Source organism: Xiphophorus hellerii, chromosome 19 (genome assembly GCF_003331165.1).
Source record: "Xiphophorus hellerii strain 12219 chromosome 19, Xiphophorus_hellerii-4.1, whole genome shotgun sequence".
Classification (NCBI taxonomy): domain Eukaryota; kingdom Metazoa; phylum Chordata; class Actinopteri; order Cyprinodontiformes; family Poeciliidae; genus Xiphophorus; species Xiphophorus hellerii.
This window is the reverse complement of record NC_045690.1, coordinates 6,324,337-6,338,464: the sequence shown is the minus strand read 5'-3', so window position 1 is coordinate 6,338,464 and position 14,128 is coordinate 6,324,337. Positions and strand designations below refer to the sequence as shown.

Sequence of the window (14,128 nt, the reverse complement as noted above, 5' to 3'; positions counted from 1 at the left end):
AAAATTGTTTCGTCCAGTTAACGATTAATCGATTACTTAATTAGTTGACAATGTTTTTCAGCAATCGATTAATCTGATTAATCGTTTCAGCTCTACATTGCAGTTGTATGTTTTTGTATAGCCGTTCCACTCTGAAAGAAGAAAGCTGAGGTAAATCTGTTTGTTTTCTCTGGGCAGTGCTTGATGAATGGGCTGTCCTTTGAAAAAATAGTGACTGAAGGGAATCAGCATCAGGTCCCTGGAGATCTTCTTCTCTGGTTTACCCCGGATCATCGGGCTTTCCAGCTTTCCGAATCTCTCCCAGCTCACCATCGTGGGCCAGTGCATAAAACAGATAGAAGGACTGGAGTTGTGTCCGGTGCTCCAGGAGCTCTGGATCGTTCAGTGCCGTCTCACTGTAAGCTGTACACACACACACACACACACACACACACCCACACCCACACACACACCCCAATGCACGCACACACACCCACACACACACCCACACACACGCACACACAAACCACCATTATCCAACATCAATAACAAAACACACTTGTATTTTTGTAACAAGAAGCAGTGTGACATTTTGCTGCATGTTTCGATTGAAGGAAGTGGCGCCGTCTGGTGGACAGATATAAAAACTGCAGCTAAACCAAAATGAAGTCTCATCATTTTTGATTATTAGACTTCATTTCATAATTAATACGCCATATTAAGATGGCATATTAAGTTTACTATTAATGAAAAATAAAATTACAAGAATAAAGTCATAAAATTATGAGACTAAGTCAAATTAATTTGAGAATAAAGTCGTATTACAAACTATAAACTTGAAATATTGGGATTTATTCTCCTATTATTTCGTCTTTATTTTCGTACGATTGTTCTCCTTTATTCTCAAAATGTTGACTTTTTTCTTGTATTATTTCAGCTTTATTCTTGTAATACAGTGACTTTATTGTAATATTGTTACAACTTTATTCTCATATTATTTTGACTCCTGCTGTTATGATTTTATTCTTGTAATTTTATTATTTTATCTTTATTAGTATTGCTCTAACAATCTGTTGTAGAATTAATTTATGTATATTGTGATAATATGTATTTCTGTGGTTTTGATACTTACCTCTATCATGCGTTGCCTCGCAACCAATTGGTTGATTTTATTTTTGGGGCATATTTTTGACATAATTTGTCCAAAAAAGTTTTTTTATAGTTTTTGTTATTGTATTCTTTCTCATATTGTAATCTTGTGTCAAATCCTGAGGAACAACCAAATCTGGTACATGTCAGAGTCCGATTTGATTGACAGTAATTGGACCACAGCTCCCAAGAAGCAGGAAAATATTTCCCCAAGCTAAAAATCATCATAGCGAATCATTCTAATTTGAACTCAGAAGACTAATTGTTGTACGAAAATCCTGCAGATTTCAGCGATATCACTTAATACGTGTCCAGTTAGTTTTGCAGTTTTGACCAAATTACTGCTCTGAGCATGTTGTTTTTTCAGCAAATGGACATTTTTAGCAATTAATTGATTATTAAATTAGTTGACAATTATTTAAAAAATTGATTAATCACAATTAATCGAATTAGGATGAATAGAACAGGGCAAAACCAAATGAATATAAATTAAAGACGAGATGATTGAAGCACCAATTGACCAAAACCCAATAATCATAATTATAATTGTCTGTGTTCCTGTAAAGAAGTGTTTCTATTTGGTGAAACGTTTAGATCAGAAGATTTTACCAGCATGGAGTGATAATAACTTGTCCTTTACTGCAGGAGATATCCGGCCTGCAGAAATGTAACCAGCTGGAAAGACTCTACCTGTATGATAATCAGATCCAAGAAATAAAGAATTTAGAACTGCAAGTCAACAGTGACGAATCTGTGGCTCAATAATAACTGCATCACAAAGATTCAGGTTGGAACGATGAATTGTGTTTACTGTCTGCCTGAATTTTATTTATTTTATTTACCGTTTTGTTTGGCTGCTTTGTAATTTATCCCCAAAGGGCCTGAAGACGATGAAGAATCTGAAGGAACTAAACCTTTCTGATAACTCCATTGAAAAGATCGGTGGGATTGCTGAATCCTCTCTCTTTATAACGTTTGATGGAGCTTTTAGAGAAATAAAATAATTGAATGTTTGTTTCATTTCTCTCTCTTTTAGGCCATGACCTTGATCCCAATGTCAACCTTGAGATTCTCAATCTGTCCGGGAACAAGATCAGCTCCTTTAAGGTGAGACTGAAAACCAAAACATCCTTCAGATTCTTTCTCCTAAAAGTATGCTTACTTGTTTTTTTCAAATCTTATTAAAATCCTTGGTTTCACAAAAGGGCATCTCGAAATATTTGTTGGGAGTCTCGGTCAGTTTCGATTTTTCAGATAATTTCTTCAGCAGGAAGAGCAGAGGAGTGTGGTTTATAATTTCAGCATCCCAGTAATTTGTAAAGATGCAAGGCTTTGTATATATATGTGTGTGTGTGTGTGTATGCGTTTGTTTCTAATACCTTGTGGGGACCATTTTCCTGACCCATACTACGTTGTGGGGACCCACTGCTCCTAGTGGGGACCGAAGCCTGGTCCCCATAAGGGGATACTCTGTTTCTGGGTCACGGGTTGCATTTAGGACTAAGGTGTGAGTTGAGTTTTGGTTAGGGTGTAGAAATGAATGTCAATGGAAGTCAATGAAAGTCCACACAAAGGTAGCCACGCAAACGTGTGGCTATCTTTCATCAGTCACTTTATTAGGTCCACCTGTCCACCTGCTTATTAACGCAAATATGGAATCAGCCAATCACATGGCAGCAGCTCAATGCATTTAGGCATGTAGACATGGCCAAGACATCTGCTGCAGTTCAAATGAAGCGTCAGAACGGGGACGAAAGGTGATTTAAGTGACTGGCACCAACAACCATGCCATGTTCAGACTGGCTGGTCTGAGTATTTCAGAAACTGCTGATCTACTGGGATTTTCATGCACAACCATCTCTAGGGTTTACAGAGAATGGGCTGAAAAAGAGAAAATATCCAGTGAGCGGCAGGTTCTTTGGGGCAAATGCCTTGTTGATGCCAGAGGTCAGAGGAGACTGGCTGGACTGGTTCGAGCTGATAGAATGGCAACAATAACTCAAATAATCACTCGTTACAACCGAGTTAAGCAGAAGAGCATCTCTGAACACACAACACGTCGAACCTTGAGGTGGATGGGCTACAGCAGCAGAAGACCACGCCGGGTGCCACTCCCGTCAGCTAAGTACAGGAAACTGAGGCTACAAGTTGCACAGGCTCAATAATTGGTCAATAGAAGATTGGTAAAACATTGTCTGGTCTGACGAGTCTCGATTTCTGCTGCGACCTTCGGATGGCAGGATCAGAATTTGGCATCAACACATGAACAACATGAAAGCATGGATCCATCCTGCCGTGTATCAACGGTTCAGGCTGGTGGTGGTGTAGTGGTGTGGGGGATATTTTCTAGGCTCACTTTGAGAGAGAGATTTTTTTTCCTTTTTCATTCTGGACTTAAATTTGTGCCCACCAGCAGGTGTGCCACTCTCTACTTTTTCAGATGTTATGAAGTGAAATAACCTCTAAAACAGAAGAATAAAAGGTTGTTCTTTTTATATAGCCATATATGTATATATTACATGTCTCTGTTTTATTAGAAACCAGAATAAGACTTTTCTACTGAGCTATTTCGGTCTTTGTTAGATGAGATTTTCAGATATTTCAGGTATTTTGCACCGATTGTGCTGAGCAGAATAGTGAGGTTTTTAATCACAGATTCACAAATAAAGAACTTTTATTTAAATAGCTAAAATCTCCTAAAGGTTTACATGTTCTTGACATTTTTACCTGCATTCAGCTGCATAGACCGTTGTCTTTTAAAGCACACAGTCGTTTCTAACATAACAAGGTCATTTCGACAGAACGCAAATTTTTGTTGATCCTGATTCGATCGGCTTCACGCCGCAGCTCTTTTCTCGATACTCACCTTTTCTCCTGCTCCAGCTTCGCTTGCAGGAATGTAATTATTGTCTCTGACTGTGCAGAGACAAGTTGAATAACTGCGGGTCAAAGCAAACCTTTTTTCAGCTCAGTGTGGCATCTTTTTTTCACTGCAGACTCCAAGAATGTCTTTTTGCATCTAACAGCATCTCTCTGATATTTAGACTTGAGTTTCCAGTGTGCATCCAGCAAAACAGAGGCTACATACTGGTTCCCACATTGATTTTAAAAGCATGCTTGTACAGTATTTAAAATTACATTTGTTAAATACCAGCCAGCCATCTTGGCATGTAGTTGCTATGACAACAATAAACAAACCACAAGCTTAGAATTAGCTCTCACCTCGTCCCTATCTTACTTTTAAACAAGTACTTTAATTTACAAGTATTACTCGATTCTAGTTTTTGAGTATTCGACTCACTTCTGTGTATCTATCTGTCTAAGATAAATATAATTGATATTTTCTGAAGTATGTACTGTTGAAATAGCAATATTAGCTTAGCTAATAATGTAGCTTTTATCTGCTAGCTAAGACGGACATGTAGCCTAGGTATGTACTTACTCTGCCGGTCACCAGAACCTTGTTTTTCACGTGAAAATTTCAAATCTGCTTAAGCATTGATTGTATGCGTCCATACAATATTTCTTCTCCGTCTCATACGGGTCGATCCTAACAGCAGCCATTTTAATGTATCATTTTTTCGCGCATTGGTTAAGAGTGTCCACATATTTTCTTTTTGCTGGTTTGGAAGCCATGGGTCCGCTATCCATTGCGCATGCGTGCTAAGATGGCGCGGATCACTTCCGGTGCAGACTAATGGGAACTATGTATAAGATCAAGGACAAACGGACTAAAAAACATGTTTTTACCAAGAGTTGTTGTTTTACTGAACACAGCAAATCCACCTAAAACCTGATCTGTATTTATTTATTTACTTATAAATTTATTCTTAACATCCCAGTTGTTCTGAACCACAGAACAACTGTGTAGCTATTTTTAAAATTTCGCTGTACTTTATTTGTGCTCAGTGGCATTAAAAGGAATTCTAACTCTGATTTATTGTTTTGCTGAGTCACAATCCATGGGCACTGGCCCGTTACCTAGTGATGTGGAAAAATTACAATTAGGTCACACCTGCTAGTTGTATTGCTATATGTTTATTCTAAGTTCTGTATATTCCCACCAAGTTAAAGCTGTTTGGGTTACATGCACAAGGTTGGACGTTGTTTTTCCCCAGCTGCATGGGAACCAGTCTGATTCCCAGGCTTTGGATCCCTTATCCCTTTGTACAAAACTCATGTGTTGTCTCTGCCTGGCAGAGCTTTCCGTTTCAGACTTGCTTCATTATTGACTGTCCTGTGAGCTCTCTGAGTTGTGCACAATTCATGAATAAACCTGATTGAGTGATTTTACCTGAACAGTGCTTGGAAATAGTTTATTTTCCACGACACCTAGCAACCCAAGCAGAACTCCAGCATGTTCGGTCAACTGGTTTAGAAGAGGCCCTAAAAAACTAGACAGAATAAAATCTCTTCATCTAAAAATTATTTTGTGCAAAAAACGTAAGGAAGATGTTTTGTGTAGGTCACCTTTAAGAACAAACCAACCTGATGGAGAACAAAAGTCTCATCTTCTATGTGGTCTTTGTGTTTTGCTCCAACAGGAACTGACCCACCTGGCCCGTTTGCCCCGTCTGAAAGAGCTAGCTCTGAACGACCCCACTTCAGCTTCGAACCCTGTGTGTCAGCTGTGCAACTACAGTATACACATCCTTTATCACTTGCCGGGCCTGGAGCGACTAGACAACTGGGATGTCTCCTGCAAACAAATCAAGGATGCTGCTGAGGTATTAAGACGGAAAGACTTCAACCGATCTGTTGGTGGGTTGATGGGGTTGCGGTTAAGCGTGTAAACATGGTTGATGAAACCATAAACTGGAAACCAAACATCGGCAATTTAAAGATGAACATATCAAAGAAAATATATATAAAATGTAAGACTCATTGAATGATGGAGCATTGTTGATTAAACACAATTCACTGATTGTTTCCCATCTGAAACGATTAATCGGATTAATCGTGATTAATTATTGAAATAATTATGAACTCATTTTTTTTTTATTGATTAATTGTTAACTGAGGTAATTGTTAAGAAAAGACAATTTGCTTAAAGAACAACACAGTCTTAGCAGTAATTATTTAATTCCAAAAATGTTTTTAAAAAATTCATACATTTAGCATTAAAATAACCTTTGTCTGTAAATATGTTCTACCCAGAGCTCCAAAAGTGGCATTTAGGACAAAAACAAATTATATTAATAACCTTTTAGTATCCAATTATTAGTCAGTTGTAACAGTTCAGCCCCACATTGTATTGATATTAGGTCAAACAGAAAGGTTTCTGTTCAAATGTTGATGTTGAAAGTATTTTTTTATTATTGCATTTTAGGCAATAAAATGTTTATTTTCTTGTTTGAAAAAGAAATTAAATTATTTCTTTTGTATTTCTAATATTATATAAATAGTCCTAAGTGGTTAAATAAAAGAATTGATGAACATGCCAAATTTCTTTTCAGATTAATCGATTGCCAAAATAACCATTAGTCACAGCACTGTGGGGATATAATGTAGCGTTTATTGCTATAATCTTCAACTGATGAGAGGCAAAACATTTTATTTATTTAATTGACGGACATTTTATTGCTATTTTTTATTTTTGCCTCTTTCCTCTGAAGTCTGCAGTTATGAAGAAACTGATGTACTACAACATGCGTGTTCGCCTTGCTCAAAGGAACCTGAGAGAGACCCAGGTTGCTCTACAGGAAAGGAAGAAATGTTTGATGAAGCTGCCTGAGGAATGCATCCGGACTCTCAGTCACACCCTCAAAAGTGTAAGCACTGCTTGCTAAATAATGTTAAATAATTATTTACCTGTAGGTCAGCTTCATCTGAAATGAATCATCTGGTTCCACTGATCTGAGCTGTTCCACTTGTATTTCTGAACTCTTTCTTATTCAAGTTATATTTGTCTCACATCACAATTTATATTGTGATGTGACATATATTTGAAGCAAATATATGTCACAAAAATGCAAAATCTGTATATAAGTGATAAATTAATTTGATCAATTTGTCACATTTTTGAGTTTTTGAAGATTAAATTTTTGGAAAATCTGGACTTTTTTTCACCAATGCATTTCTTGGTTTTCCGTAGTTCAGACGCCAGAGGGCCCAGGACGGCCATCTTGTTTTACGGTTTCTATATATTTGGATTTTGAATTCAGGTCATTTTAAATCATGAGAACCGTGTCGTAATGTTTCAAGAATAAATTTGTACAACAGTAGAGTTGAAATAATACGAGAACAAAGTCAAAATATTACCAGAATAAAATCATAACACTAGGAGAATTAAGTCATATTTTTATGAGAATTCCTACACGAGAAATAACAAAAAATAAAATGAGGAATGCTGAGCATTTTGTGAGTTTTACAGGTTTTACAGATAAGGGAATATTAAATCTTTTAACACATAATCAGCATCAAAGTATTATCAGTAGCAGGATTTTGAAACAATTGAGCAAATAAATGTATATTTTGAAGACAGAACCACATGAAATGATCTGAATATGTTAGATCGTGATAACTTTATCAAAGCTTTCTCTTTAATATGACTTTTTCTTGTAATTTCAATACGTTCTGATAAAATTGTCTTTACTCTTAGTATAATGACTATTTTCTCGTAATTTAACAAAAATTCTCGATTTCATTAGCACGGCCCTAATTCTCCGTATAAGGGATGAGTGAAATAAAAGCTGCCATTTGCAATTTCTTTTTTTTTAAAAAGAAAGGGAGAGAAAAGGCCAGATTAAAACTGTAAATTGGATCTGGTGTGGGGAAAAAAAAGATTGTATTTTTAAGCACTATAGTAATAAGTTATTTTCACCGCACTGTGTGTCATTTTTAGCTTGAACATGAACTCTCCATGATGCCACAAAGTCCTAAGAGTCCTGGCAGTAGGATGGAGACTGAATTGGAAGGACGAAACGTGAACGAAGACGCTCTCACTAAAGGAGCAAACCTGGACGTTAACAGCGTGGAGCGCAAAATACTGCTGAAGATAGAAGCACTGAGGGAAAGACTGCAGCGATGGACCAGGAGGATGGATGAGTAAAAGGCTACGTTTCCAGCGAACAAACACTGCGCAAATTGAAATTACGAAAATGAATTAGCTTAATGGAAACACGCCAATTTCGGGAAAAAAAACTCACGTTTTTCGGTAAAAAGCTTTAACCCTAGGATGAGGTGGTTTTTCAGCCGTGTCGAAATTATTTTTCGCATCACACGAATGATGTGACGTCAGGATGTCACTACTTCTTCTCTTTCTCCATCTTAGCCGTTGGCAAGCAACTTTTAGACGTGCATTACCGCCATCTACTGGAATGGAGTGTGGACCGACTTGCTATATATTACACAGATTTTAAAATTAACAAAATAATAATAATAATAAAACTATATCCTCTATCAATTTCGTCTTCTTAAGGTAGGATGTCACTACCGGCGAAAACCACGACGAAGAAGAAGAAGAAGAAGAAGACAGGAAGTAGTAGGAGGAAGATGAATTTTTTTCCCCGGACAATGTCTAGCTGGCTCTCGGAGCTCTCACGGCATCGCACCGTTCATAAAAAGTTGTGTGTCATACTAAAAATAGCTCTTCTGGCCAAGAGGCCAAAATGGAGACTTGAATAGGACGGACGTTAAAATGGCGTTTCTTTAAAACGCCGCATCCGTAGCCGCTCCCAAATATAAGGGGCTTTTCACGCCAACGGCTGAATAAGATGCTAACGTCTCCTCTGAAGGCTAATGGCGGTAAGGGACATTCAAGCGTTGCTTGCCAGAAGAAGAAGAAGAAGATGGCTGATAGATGATGAGCGCTACCGCCATGGCTGATTTATGGATATAATCTCATGTAAATGTTTACATCCGTAGATGCCATGATTTTCAGTTATAAGCGTATTTACTTGTGATTTTATTTAATTTCTTATTTAATGGAAACACCGCAGTTTTTCGACTATTAGCGGAATACAGACAAAGAAGTGCGCACCTTTGAAATTAAACGTAACTGCTGTGGTTATCGGGCTGGAACGTTTTAGATTAGAACATGCAACCTTTTCCAGGCATGAATAATAATGGCTGTTTTTGTGTGCTGTGCTTAGGGTTCAGGCCTGGTATGAGCAGGAACTGATCCAAGTCACAAAGCAGACAGATTATTTGGTTCAGTTTTTGTTGGTGGAGCTGGAAAGTGTTGGAAATATTCGTTTGGAGGAGGGCTGCCCCATAGACTCATGGTACGGGTGTAGATCTTCATAAACAAGATTCTCACTGCAAAAACACGAAATCTTACCAAGTATTGTGGTGTAGTTTCTAGTGCAAATATCTTATTAGTACACTTGAAATAAGACAAAATTAGCTGACAAGTAACTTTTGAGACTTGTTTTAAGTCTGCAATTCCTTAATATTGATGGAAAAGTTTACTGGCAGATTATTTAACCCTACAACATGGGGAAAATGTCTGATTATAAATGAAATAATCTGCCAGTGAAACTGTAGTACTTTTTCATCAACATTAAGGAATTATTTACTAAATACAAGGCTGTATTAAATTGTTTTTGTCCTTTTTCAAGTGTAGTAATATAGGCCAAGACAGACTTAGAATATGATTTTGTTTTTGCAGTAGGTCAAAGCTGCACAGAGCAGATAAAAGCTTGTTTTATGTTTTCAAACCAACAGGTACACTTCCTGTCGCAACCTGCTGCTCTCCCGCTTCTCTCCATCCGATTACACGAGCTTTAGGATCGCAGACATAAAGATTAACAGGGTTTTCCGCATCCACAATAGCGCTTTGAGGCTTCGCTTTGAAGACAAACTTCACAGCCTTCTTTCCACAGAAGAATCCGTTGTCGTCTTACAGTGAGTAAAGAAAATGACAGCGTAATGCCTTTTAAAGCCTCTGCATGTCTACACTTCACGCTGTGGAACAAAAGCATGTTTTTTTTAAACAGGAACTGCAGACGTCGACTGGAATATTTATTCTATGTAACTGGCCCTGAAACAAGTGAGATCAAGGAAACTTTGTGTATTTTAGAGGAGGGTTTCAAAACCACAAACCAAATGAAGGTGAGCAAGCTGCTAGAAACAATGACTGGTTTTGTTTGATACAGATTAATTACTATGAAAATTAAGCATTGATTTTTTTTCCCACCATGTCACTACTACAAAATTGTAATGTATTCAGAGCAAAAACCCAAAGTTTTATCAAGTATTTTTGTCCAGTTTCTTGTGCAAATATCTTAGTAGAGTTGAAATGATACAGAACTAACTTATAAGTAATTTTTCTGAAAATTATAAGAGTTTATCTTAAATAAATAATTCCTTAATGTTGATAAAATGGTTCCACTGGCATATTTGTTTGACGTGTAAGGCATTTTTCCAATTTTACAAATCAAATAATCTGCCAGTGGATCTAGTATTTTATTTGATAAATATTTATTTATTTATTTATTTATTTGTTTGTTTATTTGTTTATTTCAAACAGACAAAAGCAAAATCAAGAAAAAAGAAAATAAGTTAAAACAAATTATCATACCCAATTGACATGCAATTTTATTAAGAAATTATTGACTTAAAACAAGCACCTATATCTTACTGAAAAGTTACTTGTATGTTTTCTTGTATTTCAAGTTTACTAATGGTTCTAGGACATTTTTATGTATCATATAAAATTCCAATAAAAAGTAAGGCTTCAACTAGCAAATTGATTAAAATAATCAATTATTTTAGTAATTGATTATTCTGATGATTAATCAATTAATTGGACAAAAAAGCACATTCTATAATATTAGAAGTACATTAAAATATACAAATTAACAAATAATTAAATTTCTCTTTTAAATCATAAATATTTTGTTGCCTAAAATGCAATAACGGTTGATTATTTGTAGCAAAGGCTGCATCTGCTGCTAAAAAATAAAATATTTCTAAATATCAACATGTGAGATTTAATTAAACTGTTGTTGTTCTTTCAGCAAATGGCCTTTTTTTGAGTTTACGATTAATCAATTCATCACGATTAATCAGATTAATCGTTTCAACCCTAATAAAAGTGAAGAATTTTAAGGAGCAAATATTTTCATAGGGGACTGTAAATTAATTTATTTTGCTTCAGTTGATTTACTATTTTAAAAATAGTAATATATAAAAAGATCATGTCTTCAAACAGAGCTCAAATCAATGACCACTTAGAATAGATAAAAGCTTTTCTTAACACTCTTGTGCAAAGAAGCAAAGTGTCAGTTTCTTTATTATTACTTTTCAGTCTAGTGTTGATTAACTTGTGTATTTCTGTATTTCCAGGGTTTAGAAAGAAAGGCTGCTGTCTCTTTATCCAACAGTTTATCTGTCTCTGAACAACCCAGAATCCAGTTTTTGCTGCAGCAGGCCAGCCAATGTGACTCCAAGCAAATGTCAGATAAAATCCCTTTCAGACACGGTGAGACAGTTTTATTTAAATTACCTGGTTCCTCCTCTCTTCCGTGCTTTAAATGCTGAAGTTTTATGGTTCCCCTACAGGCCATGTTATTGTCTGTAAGGTGTTTGTGGGTAACAGCCTGCCTAATCCTGGTGAACTGGGAAACAGCTTTCCCAACGTCTACTCTGTGTACCAATACTTGGACCCCATGGGCAGCTCTGCAGGAAGCGATGGTATTCCCTGAACCCAGCTCAGAGTTTACATTTGCAGCCGGTCAGTTTCTGTGGATCTCTTTGTGTTTGTTCCTTAGAGAGACCACAGTCAGCGAGAATGCCTCGGAGCGCTGAGGGTGGGCCCCACCACCGAAGGCAGTGGTTTGTATTTGACCATGAGCTCATCCTGCCAGAGTACGTCATACACTTTGAATATATCACTACGGTAATTTGAGTCTTTGTTTCCTGACTTATCTTTGTACAATTGAAAAGCCTCTGGCATCACTCCGGTTGGATATTTAAGCTCTCTACACTGCAAAAACAAAATAAATCGTACCAAGTATTCTTGTCTAGTTTCTAGTGCAAATATCGTTGCCCACTTGAAATAAGACAAAGCTAACTTAGAAGTAACTTTTCAGCAAGATACAGGAGCTTGTTTTAAGTCAGTAACTCCTTAATATGGATGAAATAGTTCTAGTTCCATTGGCAGATGATTACACTTATGGGGAAAATGTCATGTTATAAGTGAATTTATCTGCCAATGGAGCTAGCTAAAAGCAGTCGAGATGCAATTTGCCAACATCCATTAATCAAATAATAGTGTGGATGTCAAGATCTATAATTTTTATTCTGTTTGGATCAGTAATTCAAATGTGAGAGCACAAATTTTGTTTTTGAACATCTCTGCTGTTGCATGTTATGAAATCCAAAATGTCTAAAATATATTTAGCTCAAATCAGCTGCATGATTACTAAATTAATCTCAAACACGTCATTAAAGCTCAGCAATACATAAAAATAAATGTATGTCTTTTGTTTTACTGTTAACAGTCTGCATTGACCAACAGTTCTGTACCTGAACATGTTGATGGGTTATTAGAACAGAGAAGACTTGAGCCGCTGTGGACAGAGGGATGTTTCTCTTTCTGAAGACGCCACCGCGGACGTCGCCGCCCTCAGCATGGATCCCATGCTGAAGCCGCAGCCAAAACTGTTGAGCCTTGATGAGAGAACCCTGCTGAGTGTGGCCAGAGCGAACATCCTCAGTCAGATCACTGTAATGCCTCTGTGTTTGAAGGTGTTTAGCTCTTTTCACATCCCTCTCAGTGATCCGTCACTGCTGTGTTGAATCTGCAGGTCCTCAACCTTCATGGTAACAGTCTGAGTAAAATCAAAGAGATTTCCAGCCTCTCAGCTCTGAGACATCTCACCATCAGCTTTAATAAGTTCACACGCCTTGATGACATCTCTCACATGGTAAACATAGTCGTATAAAATCAATGTAATAGTGTGTTTAGGGTCACCCAAAAGGACCAAATTACAGCAGTTTTATGAGAAACATTTAGAGGGTTGTCACACCTGATAGTTCGGTGGACTCGGTTTGATTGGAGACCAAAATTGCAACATTTCTTACAGTTTCAGCTGGTGTGGTTCGCTTTCACACCACACTGTTGAACAATCCAAACTTATTGAAAAACCTGTTCACCTCCTCGTCTGTGGTGGCGCTGCGGCAAGAACCACTGAAGGAAATGACACAGAAACCTCTGAAGAAGACATGAGGATAACTTTCGTTTTCACGATATGTAAAAAAAAAAAAGGGGTAGCGCCAAATTTTGGTGTTTGGAGGATTTCTCTTTTGTCTTTGGCAAAAGACCACAAGGCATTTCTCCTGCAAGGGCTAGCCTCACGCATTTTAAGATGTATTTACCCTGCATTGTTTTCCATCTCTGGCGTTTACACATGCATTCGAACTACGAATGCATGTGTGTCTCCGTCAACCGAACCGAGACCAAGGTTTGTAGTTGGCACCAGAGTTACCTTTTTTGGTCCATATCATAGTTAGGCGTTCACAGCTCCCCTAACAAACCAGACGTTCTAGACAAACAAACTAAAGTTTGATTACAGTGAACTAAACAGGGCTGGTGTGAAGGTCTGCCCTGTTAGTTGCCTCTAGGTTTGTTTGTTTAGAAAGTCTGGTTCAGTTGGGGAACCAAACGCATCAGAATTTTCACCAATCGAACTGATGCACACCAAAAGAGTGAAATCTGATCCGCCTCCAAACCTAGGTTTGAAGTGAACTCTGGCGTGGTTCGAATGCCAAGCAGACCGCAGATCGCTCCAAAAGCAGGAAGTGTACTGCAGTGCAGGGCATTCTGGGTAAATACAAACAAGATAAATGATGTGAATCTAGCGCTATCAGGAGAAATGACTTCGTGTTTTTTTACCAAACACAAAAGAGAAATCCTATAAATGCTAAAATCTCACGTCCACTCCATTTTTTGTTTACATTCTTTGAAGAAGGAAGTTGTGCTCATGTGTACTTCAGAGGTTTTTCGTGTCATTTATTGCAGTGGTTCTTGGTGCAGCGCCACCACAGGCGAGGG

The 14,128-nt window shown here is 37.4% G+C and overlaps 1 protein-coding gene across 1 annotated transcript in view; it reads left to right on the top strand.

The window, feature by feature from the left end:
• lrrc9 (leucine rich repeat containing 9) overlaps positions 1-14,128 on the top strand; it is a 32,970-nt gene that overhangs the window by 1,454 nt on the left and 17,388 nt on the right. Inside the window, 17 exon segments of the mRNA XM_032546370.1 lie at positions 178-225; positions 227-397; positions 1,774-1,869; positions 1,871-1,915; positions 2,007-2,070; positions 2,165-2,235; positions 5,673-5,855; positions 6,744-6,899; positions 7,973-8,175; positions 9,222-9,353; positions 9,796-9,975; positions 10,068-10,182; positions 11,419-11,554; positions 11,635-11,766; positions 11,844-11,971; positions 12,625-12,801; positions 12,882-13,001. Coding sequence (XP_032402261.1) covers positions 178-225; positions 227-397; positions 1,774-1,869; positions 1,871-1,915; positions 2,007-2,070; positions 2,165-2,235; positions 5,673-5,855; positions 6,744-6,899; positions 7,973-8,175; positions 9,222-9,353; positions 9,796-9,975; positions 10,068-10,182; positions 11,419-11,554; positions 11,635-11,766; positions 11,844-11,971; positions 12,625-12,801; positions 12,882-13,001 — 2,157 coding nt within the window.